The 25551-nt window shown below is 42.9% G+C and overlaps 1 protein-coding gene and 1 long non-coding RNA gene across 6 annotated transcripts; one reads left to right on the forward strand and one right to left on the reverse strand.

Annotated features, from left to right (window-relative positions):
• Positions 1 to 324: 324 nt before the first annotated feature.
• On the reverse strand, positions 325 to 2470 carry LOC130385398 (uncharacterized). Of its 2 annotated transcripts, XR_008896004.1 has the most exons (4): positions 2065 to 2470; positions 1709 to 1814; positions 1312 to 1429; positions 325 to 449 (listed from the first exon to the last, which is right to left on the reverse strand). It is a non-coding gene; the product is annotated as an uncharacterized LOC130385398 (long non-coding RNA). The 2 variants fall into 2 exon arrangements; XR_008896005.1 differs by lacking the exon at positions 1709 to 1814 and having other exon boundaries at positions 2065 to 2463.
• A 4516-nt stretch (positions 2471 to 6986) lies between these two features.
• On the forward strand, positions 6987 to 25545 carry LOC130385389 (NACHT, LRR and PYD domains-containing protein 12-like). 4 transcript variants are annotated; one of them, XM_056593884.1, is made up of 7 exons: positions 6987 to 7311; positions 19308 to 19404; positions 19558 to 19677; positions 21133 to 21252; positions 22091 to 22157; positions 22309 to 22537; positions 24196 to 25545. In XM_056593884.1, the coding sequence occupies exons 2-7, from the start codon at positions 19322 to 19324 to the stop codon at positions 24504 to 24506; spliced, it is 930 nt and encodes a 309-aa protein (XP_056449859.1). In that variant the 5' UTR covers positions 6987 to 7311; positions 19308 to 19321; the 3' UTR covers positions 24507 to 25545. The 4 variants fall into 4 exon arrangements, with proteins under 4 accessions (XP_056449859.1, XP_056449861.1, XP_056449858.1 ...); XM_056593886.1 differs by lacking the exon at positions 6987 to 7311 and having other exon boundaries at positions 17808 to 19404; positions 21138 to 21252; XM_056593883.1 differs by lacking the exon at positions 6987 to 7311 and having other exon boundaries at positions 17810 to 19404.
• Positions 25546 to 25551: the final 6 nt, after the last annotated feature.

Raw genomic sequence — 25551 nt, forward strand, 5'->3', positions numbered from 1 at the left:
CACTGAGTTTGACGGTTGAACGCTGATTGGCTGTTACGTTACACATGTGACTCAGTGGCCACGTTACATGACGTAGCCTATGCCCGGTGTTTTATCGCGTGCATTTATTAGCTCCTTAATGTTGTCCAAGTGGAACATTTGTAGCTTTATTAATCGCTAAATAAATAGTAGCCTATGTGTTATTTTTGGTACAATTATTATTATTTATTTTTTTCGGTTTTCGTTCACAGATTTTTCCTAAACGGTTATGATTTACTAACCGGTTACACGTGTACACGGGTACCCGGTTACACCCCTACTGCACATTACCCCTTCCAGAAATGTCTTTGTACCGGTCAATCCAGAGGTCCAGAGCTGCTCCTCCTCAGAGTCTGTCTCTTCAGGTGAGCAGACTCTCACCTGGCCGGGCTTCTCTCTCCTCATGAAGGCTGGAGCCACAAAGGACAGGCCTGACACACACACACACACACACACACACACACACACACACACACACACACACACACACACACACACACACACACACACACACACACACACACACACACACACACACACACACACACACACACACACAAACGAAAGAAGCAGTGATGTGTACAGCAGCACAACCTGTGTCTGTATGTATAGCAATGTACCGTATTTTCCGGACTATAAGTCGCGGTTTTTTTGTAGTTTGGCTTGCCCTGCGACTTATATTTCGAAGCGACTTATATGCCAAAATTGTGCGTACATAATCTTCGGCCGCAAGATGGCACCGTCATTCATTAGGCCTACAACTGAACGCTGCAAGCCTACTGCACCACCGAATAAATTATATTCTCGTCGTCATCGTCCTCAATGTCCTCCGGTTCAACCAAAGCTACCCCAGCCTTAGCTGCAATGTTGTGCAACATAGCTGTCACACATATCACAGCGCATGACTTGGCCGGCGAAAACTGGAGCCCTCCGCTGGACTCGTGAAGGCATCTAAAGCGAAACTTCCACCTCCCGATCGTGCGCTCAGGTTTAGGACCGCGGCGCATACGCGTCCGGTGGAATCCCGGTGTCACTGAATTCGGTATACTCTCAGAACTACGAGTGGGACCGACACACCTATATTGCTATTGCAATTTTATTCAGTCTCTCCAGACTAAACGTTCTTGTTTAAATGTTTAAAAATAAATGCGACTTATACACCGATGCGACGTATATATGTTTTTTTCCTCGTCATGGAGCATTTTTTGACTGATGCGACTAATACTCGGGAGCGACGTATAGTCCGGAAAATACGGTACTCAGTAAAATAGTATTTAAGTATGAGTGGTTTACCAAGAGACGCCAGAACCAAATGGTTTTCCTTGATCTGCATGAATCTTTTTTTCTCTGCCATACAGAGGCGGTTCCATTTTGTTGTGGAAAAGTAGGCCCTGATATCCGCAAAGTCCTCCTTCACCACAAACAGACAACATAATGTCCAATACTGTTCATCTACAACCTTACCACTTTGTAGATAAACAACCTTAACTACAACCGTAACACATTCTAGGTAATACTGAATATATCAATGTCAACAGGTGCTACAGAGCAGCCAATTAACTGTTGTAAATCCAGCATATTTTGCATAAATAAAGTAATATCGTTCTCCTAAATTGCCATTCTCTCCATGAGGGGCCCTTTCATGAACACATTGGTCTTATCTGATCGTATTTAATGGTGATTAACTCACCAATGTTGCATGAACAGATGTTTAAAGTATTGATATGGTGTCTCACCTCCTCCACCGAGTTACTCATCTGACTGGTAGGCCTACAGCTTGAGTCCAGATCAATCGTCTAACAATGAAACATAATTAGAACATCCGGGGTAAATATCGACGGCTAACATCCCTTTGCTAAGTTAATAAGAGTTACTTAACGTTGGTTAGTGAATTGGCGCTGACTAGTCAACACGATGATTGGAGGGATTCTGACCATAAATCACTTACGTCGTCCACTTATGCTTAGTTATGTTAGCCATTAAATTATATAATAATAACCAAACAAGTTTAGAATATAATACATTTCAGAGCATAATATGCATTACCACATGCACTTGAATGGCACAAAAATGGAGATCCGAGATTCTATTGTTCAGTTGATTCGGCCCCAAACTGAGAAGAAGCGGGAAAACTTGGGCAGAGTCCCGCCCCGCCGTGTTCCAATACCCGTACTATCCGTACTTACTAGCCAACATTTGAGTACGCAGTACGTTCCAATTCAGATCGGGCGAAAATAAGTATACTTCAAGGACCCGGATGCCGTACTCAAAACGGGCTAATCGTGAAGTGTGGATCGAACCAGGCCCCCAGGACAGGCATATACTTCCGCAATCCACCAGTGCTCAGAGGCCAAGCCTGGTATTGCAGCTGTTTTAGCTGGGAGTGGACGGGGGTCCGTCATTTCGTGTGGCCCAGAAGTAGATATCGCCGTCCACTCCAATACAAGTGGGGAACAGGATTGTGTCTCCGCAAAAAATGTCTGGGTATCAATCAAAGGCTCATAATTATCTTTCTACCCTGTTCTAAAAAAATTTAAGTTTTTTCTTTTCAAAACGCCTCCTCAAGCGTTTTATTAGCAGTTGATGTTGGGTGGGCAGCTGAAAGGAGCCGTACTGAAACAAACGGCTCCTTGCTATGGACCTATTTTGAAGTGCACGGCTCCATTAACTTCCGAATTAAATTAAATTCCGAATTAACTTCCATTAACTCCATTAACTTCCAAAGTCTGAGATTTGTCCTTTTACTTAACATGAATGGCGTTGAACACGGATATATAACACACATCATTGAAATAGCTGTAACAGGCACGGACGTGTTGATTACCTGAATGATTATGGGAGACCTACGTAATTTTCATAATATTGTTAATTGTCTAATATTAACATTTCAGTTGCGTTGGTAGGTATTTCATTTTCATTTGCTTGTTTAGCTATGTATGACAGGGTTATGGTTAGCTATGTATGACAGTTGACAATGTTGGTGTATTACAATTCAATATTTGGGTAGGCTACTCCAACTTCGTTGCTGGTCGATATGTAAACATTTACTTTTATATAAATTATTGATTGCATTCTTCGTAAAATAGTTAGTTGGAAGGAATCTGTTTCTTAAGCAATAACATTGAACTGAATTTTTTAGGCCTACATTACTATGTTAATATGGTATTATATGGAGCAATCTTACATATCTATGAAGTTTTCCAGATCAATAAAGTTCTATCTCTTTTTTATTTGAACTGCCTGTATGTCCTCTTGATTATAGTATTACAGTGTGTACCTTGGTTATCAGCTATCAATAATAACCGCTCTTAGATGGGTTGTAGATACTAAGTTTTATAACAAATAATTCAATACGTGAAGATTTGGTGATAGAGGTAAAGCATCTTCTTTTAAATATTATAAGCCTTGGTTTAGTTATTCAGTTCTGTTGGATTCTAGCCCACCATGGAATATATGGCAATGAAATTGCTGATAAATTAGAGAAAAGATACTAACCTAATTAGAAGAATTTAACCTTAAGTCTATATATTTTTTATTTATTCATTTCTTTTGTTAGTTTGTTTTATTTTGTTTATTTTGTTTCGTTAGTTTGGTTTTTTCTTTGAATTTCTTTGTATGATTTAAAGTATGATTTGCCAACGTCCTTGTCCTTGTCAACGTCCTTGTCACAAACTCCTGTGTAGTAGTCCAGTAGGTCGCGGTATATGGGGAAAAACTATGATCCGCCACTAAACTAGAAGAAGAAGAAGATCTCTGCATCCGGTACGTCACGGACTAGGTCACGTGTCCTGGCCACATAACGCGGAAGCAAGTCGCTCCTGTATGTTACCATGCGCCACTGAGCAGTTTGCATAGGAATGAATGGGCGGCCATTTTCCAGTCCGTGGTCCATCCTTTATTATGTCCATGGATCGAACAGGCCCCCAGGATAGGCGCATACTTCCGCAATCCACCAGTGCTCAGAGGCCAAGCCTGGTATTGCAGCTGTTTAAGGTGGCTGTGGACGGGGGTCCGTCATTTCATGTGGCCCAGAAGTAGATATCGCCGTCCACTCCAATACAAGTGGGGAACAGGATTGTGTCTCCGCAAAAAATGTCTGGATATCAATCAAAGGCTCATAATTATATTTCTACCCTGTTCTAAAAAAATGTAAGTTTTTTCTTTTCAAAACGCCTCCTCAAGCGTTTTATTAGCAGTTTATGTTGGGTGGGCAGCTGAAAGGAGTCGTACTGAAACAAACGGCTCCTTGCTATGGACCTATTTTGAAGTGCGCGTATCCATTAACTTCCGAATTAAATTAAATTCCGAATTAACTCCATTAACTTCCAAAGTCTGAGATTTGTCCTTTTACTTAACATGAATGGCGTTGAACACGGATATATAACACACACATCATTGAAATAGCTGTAACAGGCACGGACGTATTGATTACCTGAATGATTATGGGAGACCTACGTAATTTTCATAATATTGTTAATTGTCTAATATTAACATTTCAGTTGCGTTGGTAGGTATTTCATTTTCATTTGCTTGTTTAGCTATGTATGACAGGGTTATGGGGCGCCACGGAAGGAAGTTGTTCATCATTGACCTCTCTGGAGGCCGTGAAGGTTGTGTTCTGTTCTGGGTGTCCTGGAGGAGAGCTGGGCGTGGCTGGTGGGATGCTATTGGCATGAGGACGTGACCTGGCACGAGAGTCCTGCCTTGGATGGCTCTGTGGCATGTGGGTTTGACATGAGATGGAAGTGGTACACATGTGAGCATGGCTAGGGTACCACCTGGTGTGGGTGTGTGTGTCTGTGTGTGTGTGTGTGGGGGGGGGCCACCTGAGAAGTCACACCTCACACGACAGTTGTCAAGGATCAAATCAAATAATGTTTGCTTAAAGGACAGAGTTTCCTGTATTCTCATCAAGGAGAAGAATGCATGAGGGGATCTCTGCTCCCTCGTGCCCCGGATACCCCAGGCACAAAGGTCAACGTTGGCTAACGCTAGGAACAAGTAGAGCGGCTCGACAATGCAAGGAATAGCAGATGGAGGGTTGATCGATTTTTCCATCCTACATCATGTGTGGAGCAGAGCTGATCCCAGCCTTTCTGTCACCTGTGCCACGGCATAAGAAGTCCTTGCAGTAGACAGTGTGTCGGCTCTTGGGGCGGCGCGGGTTGGTCTCCCCTTCAGGGGACTGCTCCTTGCGGACCTCTCTGGAGGAACGCAGGCTATCTTCCATCCATTGGATCATTGTGTGTTATGGTTTATTGTTTGTTGTGTTATTGTTTGTATGTTATTGTACCGTTATTACCCAAACTTAGGACCATAATTGTTATAAGTTAGAATAGAAAATAAAGTAAAAAATAAAGAATAAAGATTCTGAAACCCTAAACCCTCTGAATACTGAGTGACATCACGTTACAATGGTTGTAAACTGTGCTGGTTTGATGAGACTAAGGCTACGTTTACACGATGACGGTCTGAACAGAAGACGCAAAAGTGGCGTTGCGTCTTCACTTTTTATTCTGCGTTTAGACGAGCGTTTTCGGGAGGAAATCTGCGTGCATACGGTGACGCAAAAGTGTGTGGAATTCGATTGGGTATGCATGCCAGGCGGTGCTGTGATAGACTATCACACAACACCGCCATGTCTGAGCACATGCGTAGAATCTTCCTTCTCTTATCCGTGCCGCAAAAACCAAAAAGATCCTTCTCTGTTCAGTAATACTATCTGTACATATCCTATACATTTCGTGGAAATACTCCTGTATGCTAGTTAGAGCTGCCAGAGCAGCTTGAAGGTCCGACGCTTGGAAATAATCTGACATGTTTGTTTATTTCCTTGTACTGGCACATGTATGTGACGTAAACGCGTACGCGACGTGAGCAGATCTGAGCAGTGTTTTGCGTCTTGGCCGTTTAGACGGAAACGCTACGGCGGAGCGTTTTCAACTTTTCCACTCTGGAGGGTGGTTTCAGATTTATGCGTTTTCATGCCCCAAAAACGCCGTCCCCGTCTAAACGAAAGGCACTTCCGATAAAATATTTCGTCGTTTTCACCCGCAAGCGTCCTCGTGTAAACGGGGCCTAAAGGTGTGTGTTGTTGAATACCTGCCTGTAAAGGGTGCAGCAAGAATCCAACCAAACCAGATAATCACGGAAGAGAAGTGAAGGAAGAAAATAACCCTGCTATTATAGAAACTTAACCATTGTAAATTATGACACTACATAGACTATACTGTTCACTGTCTGTTTTCTCCAAAACCATTTATAACCTTTAATGCAATAATTTTTACATTTGCAGTCATGTAGAAATGTTTGAAAGATCCATGTTGATGACATTATAATCCATAGATTATATTTCTGTAAGTTTCTGCTTCTGAATAAGGACAATGTCACAATATTGGTTTCCTAATTTTAATTAAAAAACGTACACTTGACAGACATCCAGCTAAAAACCTACTCACCCTTACCTACATTAAAAAACTATTTCTGCACAAACAGTAGCAGGTGACCCTGACACAATCATGAGGATATCTCATCCAGATAGAATAACGTGTGTGTGTGTGTGTGTGTGTGTGTGTGTGTGTGTGTGTGTGTGTGTGTGTGTGTGTGTGTGTGTGTGTGTGTGTGTGTGTGTGTGTGTGTGTGTGTGTGTGTGTGTGTGTGTGTGTGTGTGTGTGTGTGTGTGTGCGCGTGCGTGTATGTCTTGGCCCTTATCTGAATACCTGCCAGTTAAGGGTGTAACACAAGGAAGGAAAAAACACAAGAAGAATCCAACCCAAGAAGATTCCATTGAGACTCATTCAAGAGAAACAAATAAAGAAAATCAACCTGCTGTTATATAATCACTGGCCAGTAACCCTTACTGAGTACTCTGTATACTCTACACTGAGAATTCGGCACTCTGAGTATCTTGTACACTCTACTCAGTACACAGCTCTTCTGAAAAGGGAAATCATCCATCTATTGTATAGATTATACTGATTCATACGTTCACACTGATGCAGATCTAGTGTTCGTATGAACAAGGTGGTGATGTCTTTAAAGGATGGAGGAGGATTGTACATGGAGGAGTTCAGCAGACACAGAGCAGAGGAGGCCTTTTCTACGTGATGTGCTTCTATTCATGACTTTATCAGTCTTATTATTCTTGGATCAGCCGCCTTAGCATGTTAGTTCATGTCTGGGAGGAGCATGAACTGGAAGGGGAACTGGTCCAACTGGTTGGTTCATAATTTCTTTGATATGAGTCAGACATTTTGGTGTGGCTCACTTCATCACAGCAGGAAGACGACTAAGGTACTGTAGTCCACTCTGATCCATGATAGATAATAAATATGAATAACTTTGAGTCCTATCCATAGGTTGATGTCAGTTTCCTGTAAAACCACATGGTTAAAAACGTTAGTCAATGTATGGATGCATTGCTATTTGTCAAAATTACTATTGAATAATTTTGAAGATTCCTGCTCTGTAGAATGCTACGTGTTAGACTGTGGGCTTTGGGGACCGAACCCTGAACCTTCAGCCTTGAGTCAATCAGGTTGAGGTTAACAATGACTGTTTCGTCTGATTCAGTATTGGTTCTTAATCTCAAGTCCTGTGGTTTCTCTAAAGGTACTGAGGATAGAATGGACAGTGGTTATATTTGTAGTGGGGCATGATGATTACATTATTTCGACAGGAAGACGGCCATCTTGGTTAGTGAAGGTGTTTAAACGTCATCTTGTACTGGGTCTTGTTCTCTGTGGGCCTGCATCATTCTGCAGTAGTGAAGGCCTACTCTATATCTGAGAGCATCACTCGTATGAGAGGGACATGACCTTCAAGGTGAATTAACCCTGCCGCGACCGCCTCAACACAGAAGTCACTGGTGACGACTGGCTCGTGTTCTTCAGCTCAGCCAATCCCACTGACATCCTCTCACCAGCAGGTGGTGCTGCAGTGCACCTTTTCAAGGGTTTCAAAACGGTGTGAATGTGTGTGTGTGTGTGTGTGTGTGTGTGTGTGTGTGTGTGTGTGTGTGTGTGTGTGTGTGTGTGTGTGTGTGTGTGTGTGTGTGTGTGTGTGTGTGTGTGTGTGTGTGTGTGTGTGTGTGTGTGTGTGTGTGTGTGTGTGTGTGTGTGTGAACCCTGAGTACTTTGTGCACTCTGAGTACTCTGTCTACTCTGAGTTTTCTGTACTCAGTGTACAGAGCTCTCTGTCCATTCTTCATATTTTAAACAGTGATTACTATTCATGACTGAATGAGGTCATGGATCAGCCGCCTATGAGAGGTTAGTCTGGGAGGAGGAAGAACTGGGAGGGGAACTGGTCCAACTGGTTGGTTCACCATTTCCTTGTTATGAGTCAGATAGTTTGGTGTGGCTCACTTTATCACAGTAGGAAGAAGACTAAGATACTGTAGTCCACTCTTATTTGTGATAGATCATAAATATGAATAACTTTGAATCTTATCAGTAGGGTGATCATTTTTAAGATTCCTGCTCTGTAGAAAATACGTGTTAGACTGTGGGCATTGGGGATCGAACCCTGAACCATCTGGCCTGGAGTCAAGTGTCAGGTTGACGTTAATATTGACTTTTTCTTATTGTGTCTCCTTGGTTGACTTTAAAGGTACTTAGGACAGAAAATATACAGCTGTTATATTTGTAGTGCATTATTATGATAACATTATTCAGACAGGAAGACGGCCATCTTGCTTTGTGAAGGTGTTTAAACGTCTACTCTTACTGGAGATTGTTCTCTGAGGGTCTGCATCACAGATCTTGTTGTGATGTCATACCACCAGGGGTTAAAATTAACTTTTTTTCACCACCGTCCCGGGAACGTCCCGAAAAACATTTTGAACCGTCCCGAATCGTCCCGAATTTTTCCCATCAATATTTTACTTAGGCCTACTGATAATATTATAAAAACACAATACATTATGTTGATGAAATAATATATTTATTTCCAGATGACAAACAACACTCTCGCAGAACTGTGGTCTATCTAGTGACCACCGTTTTGCGCCTGTGATCGCAGAGCAGCAGGCTCACGCACTGCTTGCCTCTCGAGCAGCGAGACTGCCTAATATGCCATCTTATGCACGCCTTTTTTGTATGAAGGTATTATTGTAGCAAAAGTCTTTAGCACCTGTAACTGCAGAATCTGAATGCGTACACTAAAGTCACACTAAATTTGAAGTCGTATATATTTATTTTGCATGTGTAGGCCTACTCTAAAGTCACAAATGTCTGCTCCTGCAAGTCTCAGCTGTGGGGTTTTTTGCAGGTTGTTTTGCACCACGTCTAGGTGGTAAATGTGTAGCAAAAGTATTTGTATCTGTAGATGACAGAGCGTCCGTGAGCGGGACAAAATAGTCCCGCTCATAATTTCCTAATCCAATGAAAATCGCTATAAAGATCACAGCATAGGCTACTCAGCGCGGGATACGTTTCTTTCTGGAGAAGTGAAGAGGGCGCCCTACTAAACGGAGGTGGGTATCCTACATTATGTTAAATGAAATGACTTAGTTCAAGTGAATTCTCCCCAAAGAATTGCATTAACATTTCTGAACTTATGTTATGGCGACCATTAAAATGCATTGAAGGACATTTGCGGCATGTTAATGAAATACTTTGGGGGGAATTCACTTGAACTAAGTCATTTTATTTAACATAATGTAGGATACCCACCTCCGTTCAGTAGGACGCCCTCTTCACTTCTCCAGAAAGAAACGTATTCCGCGCCGCAGAGGGACTATTTTGTCCCGCCCACGGACGCTCTGGCATCTACGGATACGAATACTTTTGCTACACATTCACCACCTAGACGTGGTGCAAAACAACCTGCAAAAAAACCCACAGCAGAGACTTGCAGGAGCAGATTCGAGCAGTTGTAAAATGGATTTCTGCTCGCTCATTAAAATGCTGAATTAACATAGCGTTCTTTATCATTTTATTTGTGAGGACGTTTTTCACAGATGTGCAACTTCTGATGCATTAGTTCAAATTTGGGTTTACGAATGCACATCTTTTCGGGCATGTTCTCAGATTATGAAACACGGGTGTGCAAATGTGTTTTGCACCAACTGCGCTGCAATAATTGTAGCAAAAGGATTTGTGCACCTGTAACACAGATTTGCGTACTCGTAGACCCTATTTTGTGTTTACAATGGTATAAAAAATATATTATTTATTTTTTAAGACTACAAATGTACTGTTACACATTTGTGACTTTAGAGTACACATGCAAAATAAATATATACGACTTCAAATTTACTGTGACTTTAGTGTACGCATTCAAATTCTGCAGTTACAGGTGCTAAAGACTTTTGCTACAATAATACCTTCATAGTATTCAGGCTAAAATGACTTGATTGCCTGATGCCTCATCCCAGCCAAAGAGTATTGGTATTATTAGTAATGGCTACTTGCCAAATCGAAAAAATAACTTCACACAGTGTGTCTTTTTCCAATGTATTTGTTATCATTCGTAGCGTTGATCAGCAGAGAAATAATTCGCCAAAGCCGTTGACGCTGCTTAGCAACCGAATACGAATGTAGTCTACAGCATTGAGAAGAGCCGTGTAATAAGTATGAGACATTTCTTAAATAGGGTGTATTTAAAGTGAATTCCCTAAATGATAGAATAAGGCAGGATGGACGTTGCTTATGCATTTTTAAATCACCATCATGCTATTTGGATTAATGGCGAACAATTCTTCATTTGGGATAGTTATTTTACAGACAATATGCAGAATCTTTTCACTTATACGCATATAGACTGCTTTATCTATTGTAAAGGTGAGAAAAATGACGCAAAAAACGCCCCTTTCACGTGAACGCGCACTGAACCTAAAGCGGAAAACCTGGTTCAACTAATTGAATCTAAAGTGAGCTTCGTGGTACCATTTAACTCTGATTGCGAGTTGCGGCTCTGTCGAGCCAGGTTTTCCCAAGAAAGCCTGGGTATGTTCAGCGAGCTTCGTGGTATAGGGCACAGGTATCTTGCCCCCTGCTGGTAAGCCTCAGCCCTAACCATCCTGTCTATCCCCTACATACCAATTGATTTCCTTTATCATGTTTGTTACATGTGGAACTCACATGTTTTAGTTAATAAAAACAGCTTATTTTTGGAACCTCGTCTCTGGTGCCGTCAGTCAACGAACGTGTGTGCTAGATAATTGTTTTGATTTAATCGATTAGTATATCCCTGGGTGCAATTCCTAGGGTGGTGGCGTCGTCGGCTAGCTTGTTTTTCCCGTAATGCCACATGTACAAGAGCCTACCGTGGCCAGGCCACAGTTGCGACTGCCTAGTGTGAATACAGGCCAGAGAACAATAGGGGCCAGTTGAGCACGGTTAGGTGTGACAACGGCCTCGGGCAGATGGCTTCAAATCGGCTTCGTGGCCTTACTTATCTATTCAAATGCAGATGTACTGGCTGGGGGAGGGGAGGTGTGGCAGAGAGAGAGCGATGAGAAAGCAGTGAAAACAGACCATTTCCAGGCAACTTCTTCTCATGAGGCAGGAGCTGACCACACAAACATGATAGTTTTAAGACTAAGCCATACTCAAATATATTAAAGAATATAAATCATTACGCTTGGATGAATGAAATAGTATGGTTTTTATTAAACAATGAGTGAGCCGTTTCAAACGATTGGCGACTAGCGTTCTGGTGCATATTTACCGCTACCACTGGACAGGAGTGAGGGTTCTTCTAGTAGGCTGTTTAGAGCGGGGCTTCAACAAAAATAAGTGCGGGGGGGAGGGGGGGGGGGGGGGGGCGACGTGTCGACGCATATTATTCATGGCGACGATTTTTTTCGACTAGTCGTCCCAGCTCTATGCATTACAGTAATGCATTACTTTTGTAATGCGTTACTGCCCAACACTGCAAATAACCAAATGACTTGGGTTTTGAATGAGTGTATTAGAGTTTATTAGAGTATAGAGTACATTGACATTCAGTAAGTCAGTAAAAAAAGAAAACAAAAAAATACAGCTGACTTTGAATGAACTAGGAACTGGATGAAAAATAAATGTCTTTCGGGACAGCAGTCTCAACATTCTCAACAGTCTCAAGACATATTTATTACATAAAAAGTAAATTGTTAAGCCTAATTTCTCTGATATAAAGGAAATTACAAAAATAAGCCAACGGCAAGAATTGAAGTGTGTGTGTGTGTTGTCATGTAGGCTATAGATATAGACTGATTGTCTTGGATTGCATCCATGAAATATTGTAATGTTATGGCCTAGGCTTACTGCATATTGAGGATATTTAGATCGGTATCACGCAACAATCTGGGGATGAGGACACCCCCGGGTATTTTGCACACTGCCATCTCAATATATAGCCTAACATATATAAATCTAACACTTTATTAGACACAAATGTAATTTCGAGATAACTCGGTTTAATTAAATACTCAAGTGAAATACAAGTACCTCCAAGTTGTACTTATTGTTCAGTACTTCAGTGAGGGCAGTTACAATCCATTTCTAAAGATTTCTGTATTCTGATTCAGCTGATTTAATATTCATTTGTAGAATCTTGACAACTCACAGCAATGAAATGTTATTTATCATCATGGGATATGAGTATTCTGATTCAGCGGATTTAGTATTTATTTGTATAATCTTCACAACTCACAGCAATTAAATGTTAATTTATCATCATGCGAAATAGCATATAAACAAGCTTCATAAAAAAATATTTCTAAGCAGTAAAGAACAGTTTAACATCTGAATTGATCCTGAAAAGAATAATTCATTTGTATTCTGTCTTAGGCCATCTCACTTATGGTCACTTAAATGTTTTTAAGCTCACCATGTCCAGTATTCAGAGTTCAAAACATTTATTCACAAATGTGTTCTATTTTTTTTTGCCAAGCGGAGCCAGACTGTCCTGTGCAACAGATATGGAAAACTGTTCATTAGTTATCATGAGTTTCGCAAATGATAGAGCAGTTGTTGGTGTTTTAGAGCCATCTGCTGGTGTGATTGGGTATTGCAGATCTGCATCCGCCTTGTGTGTGCGGCCGTTGCTAGTCAGAACCAGTTGACGTGACATGTGGTAAGTTCGCATTTTAAATAGCTCCTGAAGGTTTATACGTTTTAAGATCGAGAATGTATGTTTATGTTATGAACCTCGACATATTAGATGATTGTATAATTGATATGTTATTATTGTTTTTATAGTTTGTCACTTGGTAGGGAGTTTATGCACATTTTTAGTTTGACCACATGTTACTGGTTAGCTATGTTGGATGTCCGCTAGCAATACAAGTGTTTTGTTTTACTCGTGCAGATCCTGCTATACAAATCACAAATATACCTTTGAAAGAGACCAATGTGTTTGTCCTGTCTTTCAGGTATGCTGCTCCGAAATGCAAATGTAATGTTATCATTGTATTATTTGCATATATGTGATGTGTATATACTAGCAGAACTAGTTGACGTGACCTGTGATCAGTGTTGGGAATAACGCCGTTTAAAATAACGGCGTTACGTAACGCCGTTATTTTTTTAGTAACGGGGTAATCTAACTAATTACTATTTCCGTCGTTACAACGCCGTTACCGTTACTGTACGGAAAATGCAGTGCGTTACTATGAATTGATTGAATAAACTGCGTAATCCGAACGCACCCCTGGCTCCAAACACAAACTGCTAGTGAGGAGACCGGGTGGCTTAACAACGAGATAAGCGATTATGATTGGCTAAGGCAGAGTCATGTTTCATGGTAGCCAATCGGAGCCAGTGTTTTTACACAGAACACAGTCCAGAAACGCCGCTCCAAGTAGGCTACGGTCTGTCGTCTTTCGTTTTTTTTTACCATCACTTAAGAACATTAAGTACAGCGCTCGCCTCCGGCGTTGGAGCAACGAATATGTTTGACTCAATATGGAGTTGTTTCTGGAGATAAATTAGTACAATGTACAGAGAGATTCTCATTTGCATTTCACCTGCCATTCTTTTGATGAGCTTCTCGGTCTATAGCGCAATCTTGTGGCAGTGTCATGGCAATCGAACGTCATCGTTTCTGAAAGCCTCCGTCTGTCCACACTGCAACGCGAACCCATCGTTTTCAAATGTATCCACCTCAGCGATCGTTTTCGAAAAGCATCGTTTTCAGTGTCGGAATTCTCTGTTTTAGTTTGGACGGAAGGACTAAACGGATGAATATTGATGCATTTGTAGATTTACCCGGGTTAGTGTGGACGGGGCCTCAGTTGGACGCATATCAGGGCCTTGAATGGGCAGTTCAACCATTTAACACATTAAGGCCAAGTGAAAACTGCTCAGAAAAATCCAAATCTTTCACATATAGCAACTTTTTTTAAGTAACGCAAATAGTTACTTTCCCTGGTAACTAGTTACTTTTATTATAGAGTAATTCAGTTACTAACTCAGTTACTTTTTGGAACAAGTAGTGAGTAACTATAACTAATTACTTTTTTAAAGTAACGTTCCCAACACTGCCTGTGATCCTGCTGTACAAATCACAAATATACCTTTGAAAGGGACCGATGTGTTTGTCCTGTCTTTCAGTCCTTTAGACCCAATCACAACCGTTATACCTGCGCAAATATTCAAATTAGCCATGTGCGCCAAACAGAAGATGGACGCAATGTAAATAACTGATTGTTGTGCATTCAGTGTTTCCCCCAGTAAATGTCTCAGTCAAGGTGGTAAGCAGTCAGTGGTGTTGTTGGCGCGGCGCAAAGCGCCGGGCCGAAAATTTTTGGGGGTATTTTGCTCAAAGATGCCAGTACACATGAATGAAATAAACGACTGTTTATTTCCATATAAATAAACAACAGTAGGTACAAATGTTGTGCAAACATGCAGACACTAGAAAATAAAATTAAAGAAAAGTGCAAATTAAATACAAATAATGGACAATACACTTAACTTTTGTATGCAAATTCAACTATTTACAGTTCCTTTTTTGGATCTTATTTGCGGCACAGCTGACAAGAGGCATCAGTGCATGCAATTCTGCGTGGCTGTGCAAAGAACAGTTCCAGCGCCCTGCTGTAATTGAACTTTTTTTTTTGCTTTTTTTTTTTCCCAACTTTTTATTTTTTTATTTTATTTTTTTACATTGGTAGTCAAGGCGGGGCCCTAGTCTTGTTAAGGCGGCCGCCTTAACAAGATAGTGCTGGGGGAAACCCTGGCATTGTTGTGCATAGGTAAGGCTACTGCAGGGTTAGTTGTGGTTGGTTCTGGTCTTAGTGAAACAGCCTAGCCTTGGAGTTGGAGTGATTGTGTGATCGTGCGAGAGAGACCTGGCTTGGTTGTGTTTGGTTTGTTGTGGGCTTTGTGTATGTGTTCAATGATGTATCTGTCTGATCGTATGAGCTGTAGATGGATGGTTAAATAATGTCACAAGATCGGACATACTGCAGGCTCTCATTTGCAATTGCACTGATTGGCCCTCATTTATCAAACGAGCGTACGACAGAAAACGTGCGTAAAATGGACGTACGCTCATTTCAACGTTGAGCTTGGCATTTATTAATTTGAACGTGAGTGCAGGCTGCGATGAAATCTCACGTCAGGTCTGAGCTCGTGTACGCAAGTTTTTTTGGCGCAACACACGGGTATTTCACTGATGAATAGTGCAGCACAAGTAGCCCATGTTGCACATCTGTATTAATTACTAAATAAATTGGAATTAGCCCAGCCGTTCAAACAATTACAATCAAGTCAGCCCTAATTAAAAACAGTATTGCTATGAAAATAATTAGAATGTGACAGGTGAAATGTTTATTCAGCTGTCTATATAAACAGGTGCTTTGCCAAATAGGTGGTCGAGTCGCAGCGATGGCAGATCTGGCTCTGTTAGAGGACCTCAACGCACGTCTAAGACGAGAGAGAGTTTTTCGAGGCCGCGCCGATTTTTTTATGGAGAGCGATGAATGGCTCTTGAGTCGTTTTCGTCTCCCAAGGCATCTCCTGATGGAGCTATGCAATGCTTTGGAGCCACAGTTAAGCCAAGAAACTAGGCGATCAAACGCAATACCTGTGCCAGTGCAGGTGTGCTCTACCTTGGGGTTTTTGGCCACCGGGACCTTTCAGCGGGAGATCGGGGACAGGTCTGGTATTTCCCAGCCAAGTATTAGCCGAACCATGCCAGCAGTTTTGGCAGCTATACTGTCCCTCTCTGAACGTTATATTAAATTCCCATACACTAACGATCAGCAAACTGGAATCAAACGGGATTTTTATGCTATTGCTAGGTTTCCAAATGTGATTGGTGCGGTTGATTGTACCCATGTGCGTATGAAGCCACCATCTATTAATGATTACGAGTAGCCTACATCAACCGCAAAAGCTACCATTCAGTTAATGTTCAGATTATTTGCGATGCCAGAATGTCAATCCTGAACATGGTAGCCCGATGGCCTGGGGGCACGCACGATTCTTTTATTTTCCAAAATAGCAACGTTGGGCATCGTCTACATCAGGGCGCACTACATGGTCATCTCCTCGGTGAGTTACGCTGCAGTTCTCTTGAAAAACGTTTAAGACATCGCACTAAAAGTTTGATGTGATTCATCTAGGTGACAAAGGCTATGCCCTGAACGAGTAGCCTACCTAATAACTCCTCTGGCTCATCCGAACACGGATCAGGAGCGCAACTTCAACAGCGCTCACGCGCACAAGGGCAACAGTGGAGCGATGTATAGGCCTACTCAAGGGCAGGTGGATGTCCATCGGGTCAGCGGGGGGAACGTTGCTCTGCAGTCCAGAAAAGACCTGCAATATTATTTTAGCATGTGGGGTTCTGCATAATATTGCGCTGGCCTGCAGCCAGATGACCCGATGCCCAGAGATCCCCATGGCCACTTTTTCAACTGGCCCGCTTCACAGCCGCAACACGTTTTTTGGTGCTGAGCTTCATGTCGGACCATTTTTTCTTCACCTTATTCGGAATAAAATAACTTTAACGCAATGCAAACAATAGCATATATGTGAAATGTTTTAAGCTGGATAACAGAAATTTTACATTTTATTTATTATTTAATTAATTTGATTAACAAACCTCTTCCGTAGCCCGATGAACATTGGAAACACTATTCACTGCAACATTTATTTCCTTCCATATAGCATTATTTTGCTTGCCTTAAATGCCAGCTTTTAGGCTACCAAACAAAACCAGACGGTTCGCATCCACCAGTGACACGAGCGTCTCAATTTCGGTCTCGGAAAAATTCCTCTCTTTTTTTACCGTTGGACGTTTCTCCATGTCGTAAAAGTTAGGGGCGAGACTTCTGAAGACGTGCATTTATATGGGCGTGTTACGTTAATTACGATCGATCTCAGCCGCCGTATTTATCAACACCAAGATCCTTCGTACGCTGGGATTGGTGTGATACGAAAGTTTCGTGAATCTCACGTGGGTCCTATCGTAAGATGAATCATGCGTTCAGATTTGCGCTAATTTCTACGTTCGTTTGATAAATGAGGGCCATTGTGTGCACGTCTCCGATATGCTATGTACCTGGCATTTATTCAGTTCATTGCTCTTCTGAGTGCGCCAGAATAGGGCACATTTTTCTCGTGTTTGCATTGTAATGCACAACTTTGCCCCTCCCTGTTATAAAATAACGTGCATCCCAACAACTTTACCCAATGCAGTGTGTGTGTGTGTGTGTGTGTGTGTGTGTGTGTGTGTGTGTGTGTGTGTGTGTGTGTGTGTGTGTGTGTGTGTGTGTGTGTGTGTGTGTGTGTGTGTGTGTGGGTGGGTGTTGTCATGTAGGCTATAGATATTGACTGATTTTCTTGGCTTGCATCCATGAAATATTGTAATGTTATGGCCTAGGCCTATACTACTATACTATACTACTATACTACTAGATGGTGTGTGTGTGTGTTGTGTGTGTGTTGTATCTCTCTCTCCAACTGCCAGAAACCTCGGTGTAGTATTGGACAACCAGTTTTGCTGCACTGCAAACATCACTGCGGTCGCCCGATCCTGCAGATTTGCACTTTATAGCATCCGCAGGATCTGGCCCTTCCTCACAAGGGAAGCAGCTCAGCTTCTAGTCCAATCACTGGTCATCTCCCGCCTCGACTACTGCAACTCACTCCTGGCTGGACTTCCTGCCTCTGCGATTAAACTTTTGCAGCGCATCCAGAATGCGGCAGCGCGCCTCGTGTTCAACCTACCGAAGTTTTCCCATGTGACCCCCCTCTTTCGGGACCTCCACTGGCTCCCTGTAGTAGCTCGCATCAAATTTAAGACGATGGTACTGGCATACAAGGCAGTCGATGGAACTGCCCCTGCCTACCTCCAAGCATTGCTAAAGCCACACACCCCAGCTCGATCCCTCCGCTCAACTACCTCAGCTGGACGTCTGGAACCGCCATCGCTAAGAGCTAGCAAAGGCAGTTCAGCAAAGTCACAACTTTTCTCGGTTTTGGGACCTCAGTGGTGGAACGAGCTCCCTGCCGCTCTCAGGACCGCAGAGTCACTCACTATCTTCCGAAAAAGACTCAAGACTCACCTGTTCAGAGTCCACCTCGACTCTGCATAGCCACCCTCCCCCTTCTGGCCACCATTGTACACTGTATTGTATTGTATTGTATTGTATTGTATTGTATTGTATTGTATTGTATTGTATTGTATTGTAGTACTTAACTGTGTAGCAACTGCAGTAGCTGCTATCATTGCTGTAACACGGGGAATTGATTGACCCAGCGATTGTGGTACTTGCACTTGGTTCTATGAACATCCTTTCTGTACCGACAGCGATATATTGATGCACTTCTTATGACAAATGTACTTATTGTAAGTCGCTTTGGATAAAAGCGTCTGCTAAATGCCCTAAATGTAAATGTACTACTGCATATTGAGAACATTTAGATTGATGTTGTGCAACATTCTGGGGATGAGGACATCCCGAATATTGACGGGTATTTCGCACACTGCCATCTCAATATATAGCCTATCATATAAAAATATAACACTGTACTCGACACAAATGAAAGTAACGTTGTTTACTTTTAATTGTACCGTAATGCATTTTTTTTTAAGTCTATCGTTTATCTTTTTTGTGTTGTAGTTTAAGCACAGTTACAGTCTCCAAGGTGTTTAATTATTCATCCGTCATCTGCTGTACACATCTGTACTGTAGTGAGGGCAGTGTGGTTATGTTGTGGGGTTCATATTGATGGTCTGTGACGTCCATAATGCTTTAGTGTGACGCAGACACAATGATCTTCCCTCTCAATAAACGGCTAAAGTTCAAAAGGCAAATGAAGTGATGGATGAGTTGTGTTCGTATCCAGGTCTCCAGTCTACTATGGATGAGGAGAGAGAGGAGGGGGGTCCTATCTCTAAGACCACTTTGTCTGGGGAACATGGCCGCCGGAGCAAAGCTAAGAGGTAAGAAGAGGATCTCTCTGTCGGTGACTGTTGTCCATCTCAGAGCTCAGCAGTGATACATCACGACTCCATCATTAGTCTGAGTAAAAGCTGTGTGTGTGTGTGTGTGTGTGTGTGTGTGTGTGTGTGTGTGTGTGTGTGTGTGTGTTGAAGCCCAGAGCAGCAGCAGAGAGCAGACTCCCCTGGACCCAGCTGTGTCTCCTTGAAGAGTGACCGGTCTATGGATCAACCTTGGAACTTTAAAGATGGAAATCACCAACCTCCTAAGAAAAGGTGAGGATTCAGCCAATACATCAGGGCTGTTCAACTGGCGGCCCGCGGATCATCTTGATCCGGCCCGCCGATCATTAATCAGAACATAACAACGTCCGATCACAGGACCACTTGGTGCTGGATTGATTCATGGCTGAGGCTGTTTATTCTGCTGTTTGAATCGTATGAATTTGAATCGTTTTCTATGTTGGCTAAACACATTGTGAATCAACACTCACAGTATGAAGGGTACTTAGTGTGTTCTTATGTCAACATGTTACTGCTTAATGTTGATATAAAAACACACTTAGTACCCTTCATACTGTGAGTGTTGATTCACAATGCGTTTAGCTAACATAGAAAACTATTCAAATTCAGACGATTCAAACAGCAGAATAAACGTACAGCCCGCTATTAGCCCGCTACTCTCCCGACGGGCCGTGTATGTAAACGACATATCCTGACATTGGACATCCTGAAAAAAGACTAGGTTGTATTTTAGGCGGAAATGTTAATTACCTTATATGTGAATGAGCAGTAGAATGTCAGCATTTCACACCATTTGAGTGGGCGTGTTTCGCGTTGAGTGGCACCCTAAACGATAATCAGCCTGTTGCCTTTTGTTCGCTGAATGGTTTAAAAATATTTCAATGTTGGCACTGCTTTACTGAGTCATTTGTGGTGAACGCTAAATGATAGGTCTTATAGTAACCCTAAAGGTACACATCATACAATAAATTATGATACATGAGTTCAAAACTGCACATGTATATAGAAATGCGTGTGTGTTGAAGCCCAGAGCAGCAGCAGACCTCAGGTTGATCAGTCGTATCGTAATGTGACTCTGACGTCACTCTAGATCCACAGTCATCGTATCGACCACGTTTAAAACACAACGTGAACAGACAGACCAGAAACTCAGGAAGAGCAATACATCTGACCTGAACATTAAGGCTCCCCTGAGATGAACAGGGTTCTGTCTTTGTTCTCTACTGTGTTTGGTCTGCATGACTGCTGTCTGTGGTCAAGACTGACAGTAGAACAGTGACCTCCATTTGGTCATTGTCTGTTCTTAAGAGAAGGAATAGTTAACATGCTTAAATTAGACTATGACTTTGACAAAGTTGATACGATAGTGTTGATCAAACAGATTTATAATTCTGTGATTCTAGTTCAAAGCATTAGGTTATTCAGAGTAAAAACATATCATTAAAAACTTATGCTATCTAATTAAGATAATAAATGACTTGAAAGCTTGAAACAAGAGAAATTATCTCACCTTCAAACTGCTTTGTAAGAGGAATTATCTTGTCAGTGTGAAAACTGCAGTGTGATTAAGAGGTGTGTGTGTGTGTGTGTGTGTGTGTGTGTGTGTGTGTGTGTGTGTGTGTGTGTGTGTGTGTGTGTGTGTCTGTGTCTGTGTGTGTGTGTGTGTGTGTGTGTGTGTGTGTGTGTGTGTGTGTGTGTGTGTTGAAGCCCAGAGCAGCAGCAGAGAGCAGACTCCCCTGGACCCAGCTGTGTCTCCATGAAGAGTGACCGGTCTATGGATCAACCTTTCACCTTTAAAGATGGAAATCACCAACCTCCTAAGAAAAGGTGAGGATTCAGCCAATAGATCAGGGCTGTTCAACTGGCGGCCCGCGGATCATCTTGATCCAGCCCGCCGTTCATTAATCAGAACATAACAACGTCCGATCACAGGACCACTGTGAAAGGTAGCGCCGTGCCGCAGTGCTACCATTCCGTAGCACTTTTATTTTTGACGCGAACCGTTGCTGAACCGCGTCAATTTCAACAGAGCAGATCGAGCCGGGCAGGAAGTGAAAAAGTAAAAGTCATAGAGCATCTGGTCAATTTTCTAAATAAAACACAATACTCAGCTCATGTAGCCTATCACAACTTCACATCAACATTATTACGTCATGACCGGTGGCACCAGGTCAGCAGTCAATCAATCAAAGTGTCTCAGAGGGTCTGCAGGACGGCTGTCTGTGGTCAAGATTGACAGTAGAACAGTGACCTGCATTTGGTCATTGTCTGTCCTTAATGTAAGAGAAGGAAAAGTTAACATGCTTAAATTAGACTATGACTTTGACAAAGTTTGGTACGATAGTGTTGATCAAGCAGATTTATAATTCTGCGGTTCTAGTTCAAAGCATTAGGTTATTCAGAGTAAAAACATATCATAGGTTATAATATCTAATTAAGGACTCGAAAGCTTGAAACAAGTGAAATGCTCTCAGCTTAAAACTGCCTTGTAAAATAATTTACCTGTCAGTGTGAAAACTGCAGTGTGATTAAAAGCTCTCTCTCTCTGTGTGTGTGTGTGTGTGTGTGTGTGGTGTGTGTGTGTGTGTGTGTGTGTGTGTGTGTGTGTGTGTGTGTGTGTGTGTGTGTGTGTGTGTGTGTGTGTGTGTGTGTGTGTTCCCCATAGAAACCAAGAGAGGTCAAAGGTGACCAGTGCTCAGTCTCTACAGCAGCATCAAACAGAGCTGATCAAGGTGTGTAAATGTCCACCAAGACGTTGGACTTCAGCTCTCCATGATCATTAGAAAGCATCTCTTGTCTAGCAGGACGTGAATGCAGGAAAGATGCTTCTGATGTCCTCAGTTAGTTCAGAGTAAAGTTCTCCATGATTTTTTTCTGTTCCAGAGGGCTGAGGAGAACGCACACGCTTTTCTAGACAAGGAGCTGAAGAAGCTCTGGAGGGATCTCTTCTCAGATTACCCACAATGCTCAGAGGGTCAGAGAGTGGAGGAGGAGGAGGTGGATGGTAAGAAGGAGGAGCAGAGGAGGCGCGCCATAGAGGGAGTGGTGGACATCACAAAGCTCTGCCTGATGGAGATGAACCAGGAGGAACTGGCCGACACACTGCGGGGCGGTAAGAGACTCTTATCTTGAAAACAGAGAAGAAATACACATTTTGAAGAGCAGTAGGAGATTATTATTTGCTCTCTTCAGACTAAATTACATAATGTGAGACTTATTCATTTCAAACTTCAATAAGGAGACAATCTTTCCTCTTTGTGGTTAAATGGTTTAATCCAGTATGTAGGGTTGTTGTGGGCTCTCAGCACCGTGGGTGCTAGGGCTCTCAGCACCGTGGGTGCTAGGGCTCTCAGCACCGTGGGTGCTAGGGCTCTCAGCACCGTGGGTGCTAGGGCTCTGAGCTGAACTGAAAGAGACACCCTGACAACATTGAACATTGAACTCCCTCCTCAAAACACATGTGTTCCCACTGGCCTTCTCGCTGTAATGACCCCCTACCGTGGGTTCCCCTCATATCCCCGTTGTGCTGCTGTTCTTACCCCCTCCTACCTGGGTCTCCTCACTGTTCTTACCCCCTCCTACCTGGGTCTCCTCACTGTTCTTACCCCCTCCTACCTGGGTCTCCTCACTGATGTTCTTACCCCCTCCTACCTGGGTCTCCTCACTGTTCTTACCCCCTCCTACCTGGGTCTCACTGTTCTTACCCCCTCCTACCTGGGTCTCCTCACTGTTCTTACCCCCTCCTACCTGGGTCTCCTCACTGTTCTTACCCCCTCCTACCTGGGTCTCCTCACTGTTCTTACCACCTCCTACCTGGGTCTCCTCACTGTTCTTACCCCCTCCTACCTGGGTCTCCTCACTGTTCTTACCCCCTCCTACCTGGGTCTCCTCACTGTTCTTACCCCCTCCTACCTGGGTCTCCTCACTGTTCTTACCCCCTCCTACCTGGGTCTCCTCACTGTTCTTAACCCCTCCTACCTGGGTCTCCTCACTGTTCTTACCCCCTCCTACCTGGGTCTCCTCACTGTTCTTACCCCCTCCTACCTGGGTCTCCTTACTGTTCTTAACCCCTCCTACTTGGGTCTTGTGTTGATCATGCTGTTGGCGATGCAGCTCCTGCTGTTTTTGACCCTAGATTGATTTATGAATTGTAAGGCGACCTTGGGTGTCATGAAAGGTGCCTTGAAATAAAATATTATTCAATGTTATTATTATTATTATTATTATTATTAATAATAATAATTTTAAACATAAACTGCAGATCAACAGCAGAATAACTCTGTGGAAGAGATGCAACACTATCTTGTTATATCATTTTACACCAATTCATTATCATTGTTATTATCATTAGACCAATCATATCGCTGGGTAAGAACGAAAAGTCCTGAACATTTTGGATCTGTAACATGCAGTCTTTGTCACGACCAGCTTCTCAGACCACAAGTTATGAAGCCACATTAACATACTGCGGACCAACAGCAGAACAACTCAGTGGAAGTGATGAAACCCTGTCTTGTTGTATCAGCATAGCAAATCACTTTACACTGATTCACTATCATTATTACTATCATTAGACCAATCAGATTGCTGTGGAAATAATAGGCCTTAACATTTTGAATCTTTAACATGCAGTCCATCACAACCAGCTTTTCCGACCACAAGTAATGAACCCACAAAATATCATGAAGTTGATAATTTAACAGGAAATATTGACCTGGTTCCACTGATCACCATCCACTAACTGATGTCATCTGTTGTTTTCTCATTTAGGATCTGCTGCTGTCGATTGCCAACATAAAATCAAGTCTAATTTGAAGAAGAAGTTCAGGTGTGTGTTTGAGGGAATCGCTAAAGCAGGACAGCGAACAGATCTGAACGACTTCTACACAGAGATCTTCATCACAGAGAGAGGCAGTGGAGAGGTCAACAAGGAACATGAGGTCAGACTGATTGAAACCGCTTCCAGGAAACCAGCCAAGGAAGAAACACCAATCAGATGTGAAGACATCTTTAAACCCTTACCTGGACGCGATCAACCAATAAGAACAATGATGACAACTGGAGTGGCCGGCATTGGTTAAAACCGTCTTAACACACAAGTTCACTCTGGACTGGGCTGAAGGCAAAACCAACCAGGACATACACTTCACATTTCTCCTCACTTTCAGAGATCTGAATTTACTGAAAGGGAAAGAGTTTAGCTTGGTGGAACTTCTTCATCACCTCTTTATTGACACCAAAGAAGCAGGAATCTGCAGATTCGAACATTTCCAAGTTGTCTTCATCTTGGATGGTCTGGATGAATGTCGACTTCCTCTGGACTTCCAGAACAACCAGACCTGGACTGATGTCAAAGAGCCATCCTCTGTGGACGTGCTGCTGACCAACCTCATCAGGGGCCACCTGCTTCCCTCTGCTCGCATCTGGATAACCACTCGCCCCGCCGCAGCCAATCAGATCCCTGCTGAGTGTGTTGACATGGTGACAGAGGTGAGGGGGTTCAGCGACCAACAGAAGGAGGAGTACTTCAGGAAGAGATTCAGAGAGGAGCCGCTGGCCAGAACAATCATCTCCCACGTCAAGAAATCACGAAGCCTCCACATCATGTGTCACATCCCAGTCTTTCTGTTGGATCACTGCTTCAGTTCTGGAGGACATCTTCAAAAAGTCCCAGATAGAAGAGATGCCCAAGACCGTGACTCAGATGTACAGCCACTTCCTGAGGGTTCAGTCCCTACAGGGGGACAGGAAGTACCATGGGAGATCTGAAACAGATCCAGAATGGAGTTCAGAGAGCAGGGAGATCATTGTTTCTCTGGGAAAACTTGCTTTTAACCAGCTGGAGAGTGGCAACCTGATCTTCTACGAGGCAGATATGGCAGAGTGTGACATCGATATCAGAGCAGCCTCAGTGTACTCAGGAGTGTTCACCCAGATCTTTAAAGAGGAGTGTGGGCTGTACAGGACAAGGTGTTCTGCTTTGTCCATCTGAGCATCCAGGAGTTTCTGGCTGCCCTTTATGTCTTTCTGTCCTTCATCGATACTGGTGTCAATCTGCTCTCAACCTCCAGGAAAGATAAACACCTCCTCTACCAGAGTGCTGTGGACAAGGCCTTACAGAGTGAG

The sequence above is a fragment of the Gadus chalcogrammus genome, chromosome 7 (genome assembly GCF_026213295.1).
Source record: "Gadus chalcogrammus isolate NIFS_2021 chromosome 7, NIFS_Gcha_1.0, whole genome shotgun sequence".
In the NCBI taxonomy this organism is placed as follows: domain Eukaryota; kingdom Metazoa; phylum Chordata; class Actinopteri; order Gadiformes; family Gadidae; genus Gadus; species Gadus chalcogrammus.

What these genes read in the sequence shown, in the direction of transcription:
- LOC130385389 (XM_056593883.1), top strand. Translation starts at nt 19,283, where the DNA reads ATGGATGAGTTGTGTTCGTATCCAGGTCTCCAGTCTACTATGGATGAG. An exon ending in CACCAACCTCCTAAGAAAAG is followed by an intron (nt 21,253 to 22,090) that starts GTGAGGATTCAG and finishes TGTTCCCCATAG; the next exon opens with AAACCAAGAGAGGTCAAAGG. An exon ending in GGCCGACACACTGCGGGGCG is followed by an intron (nt 22,538 to 24,195) that starts GTAAGAGACTCT and finishes TTTCTCATTTAG; the next exon opens with GATCTGCTGCTGTCGATTGC.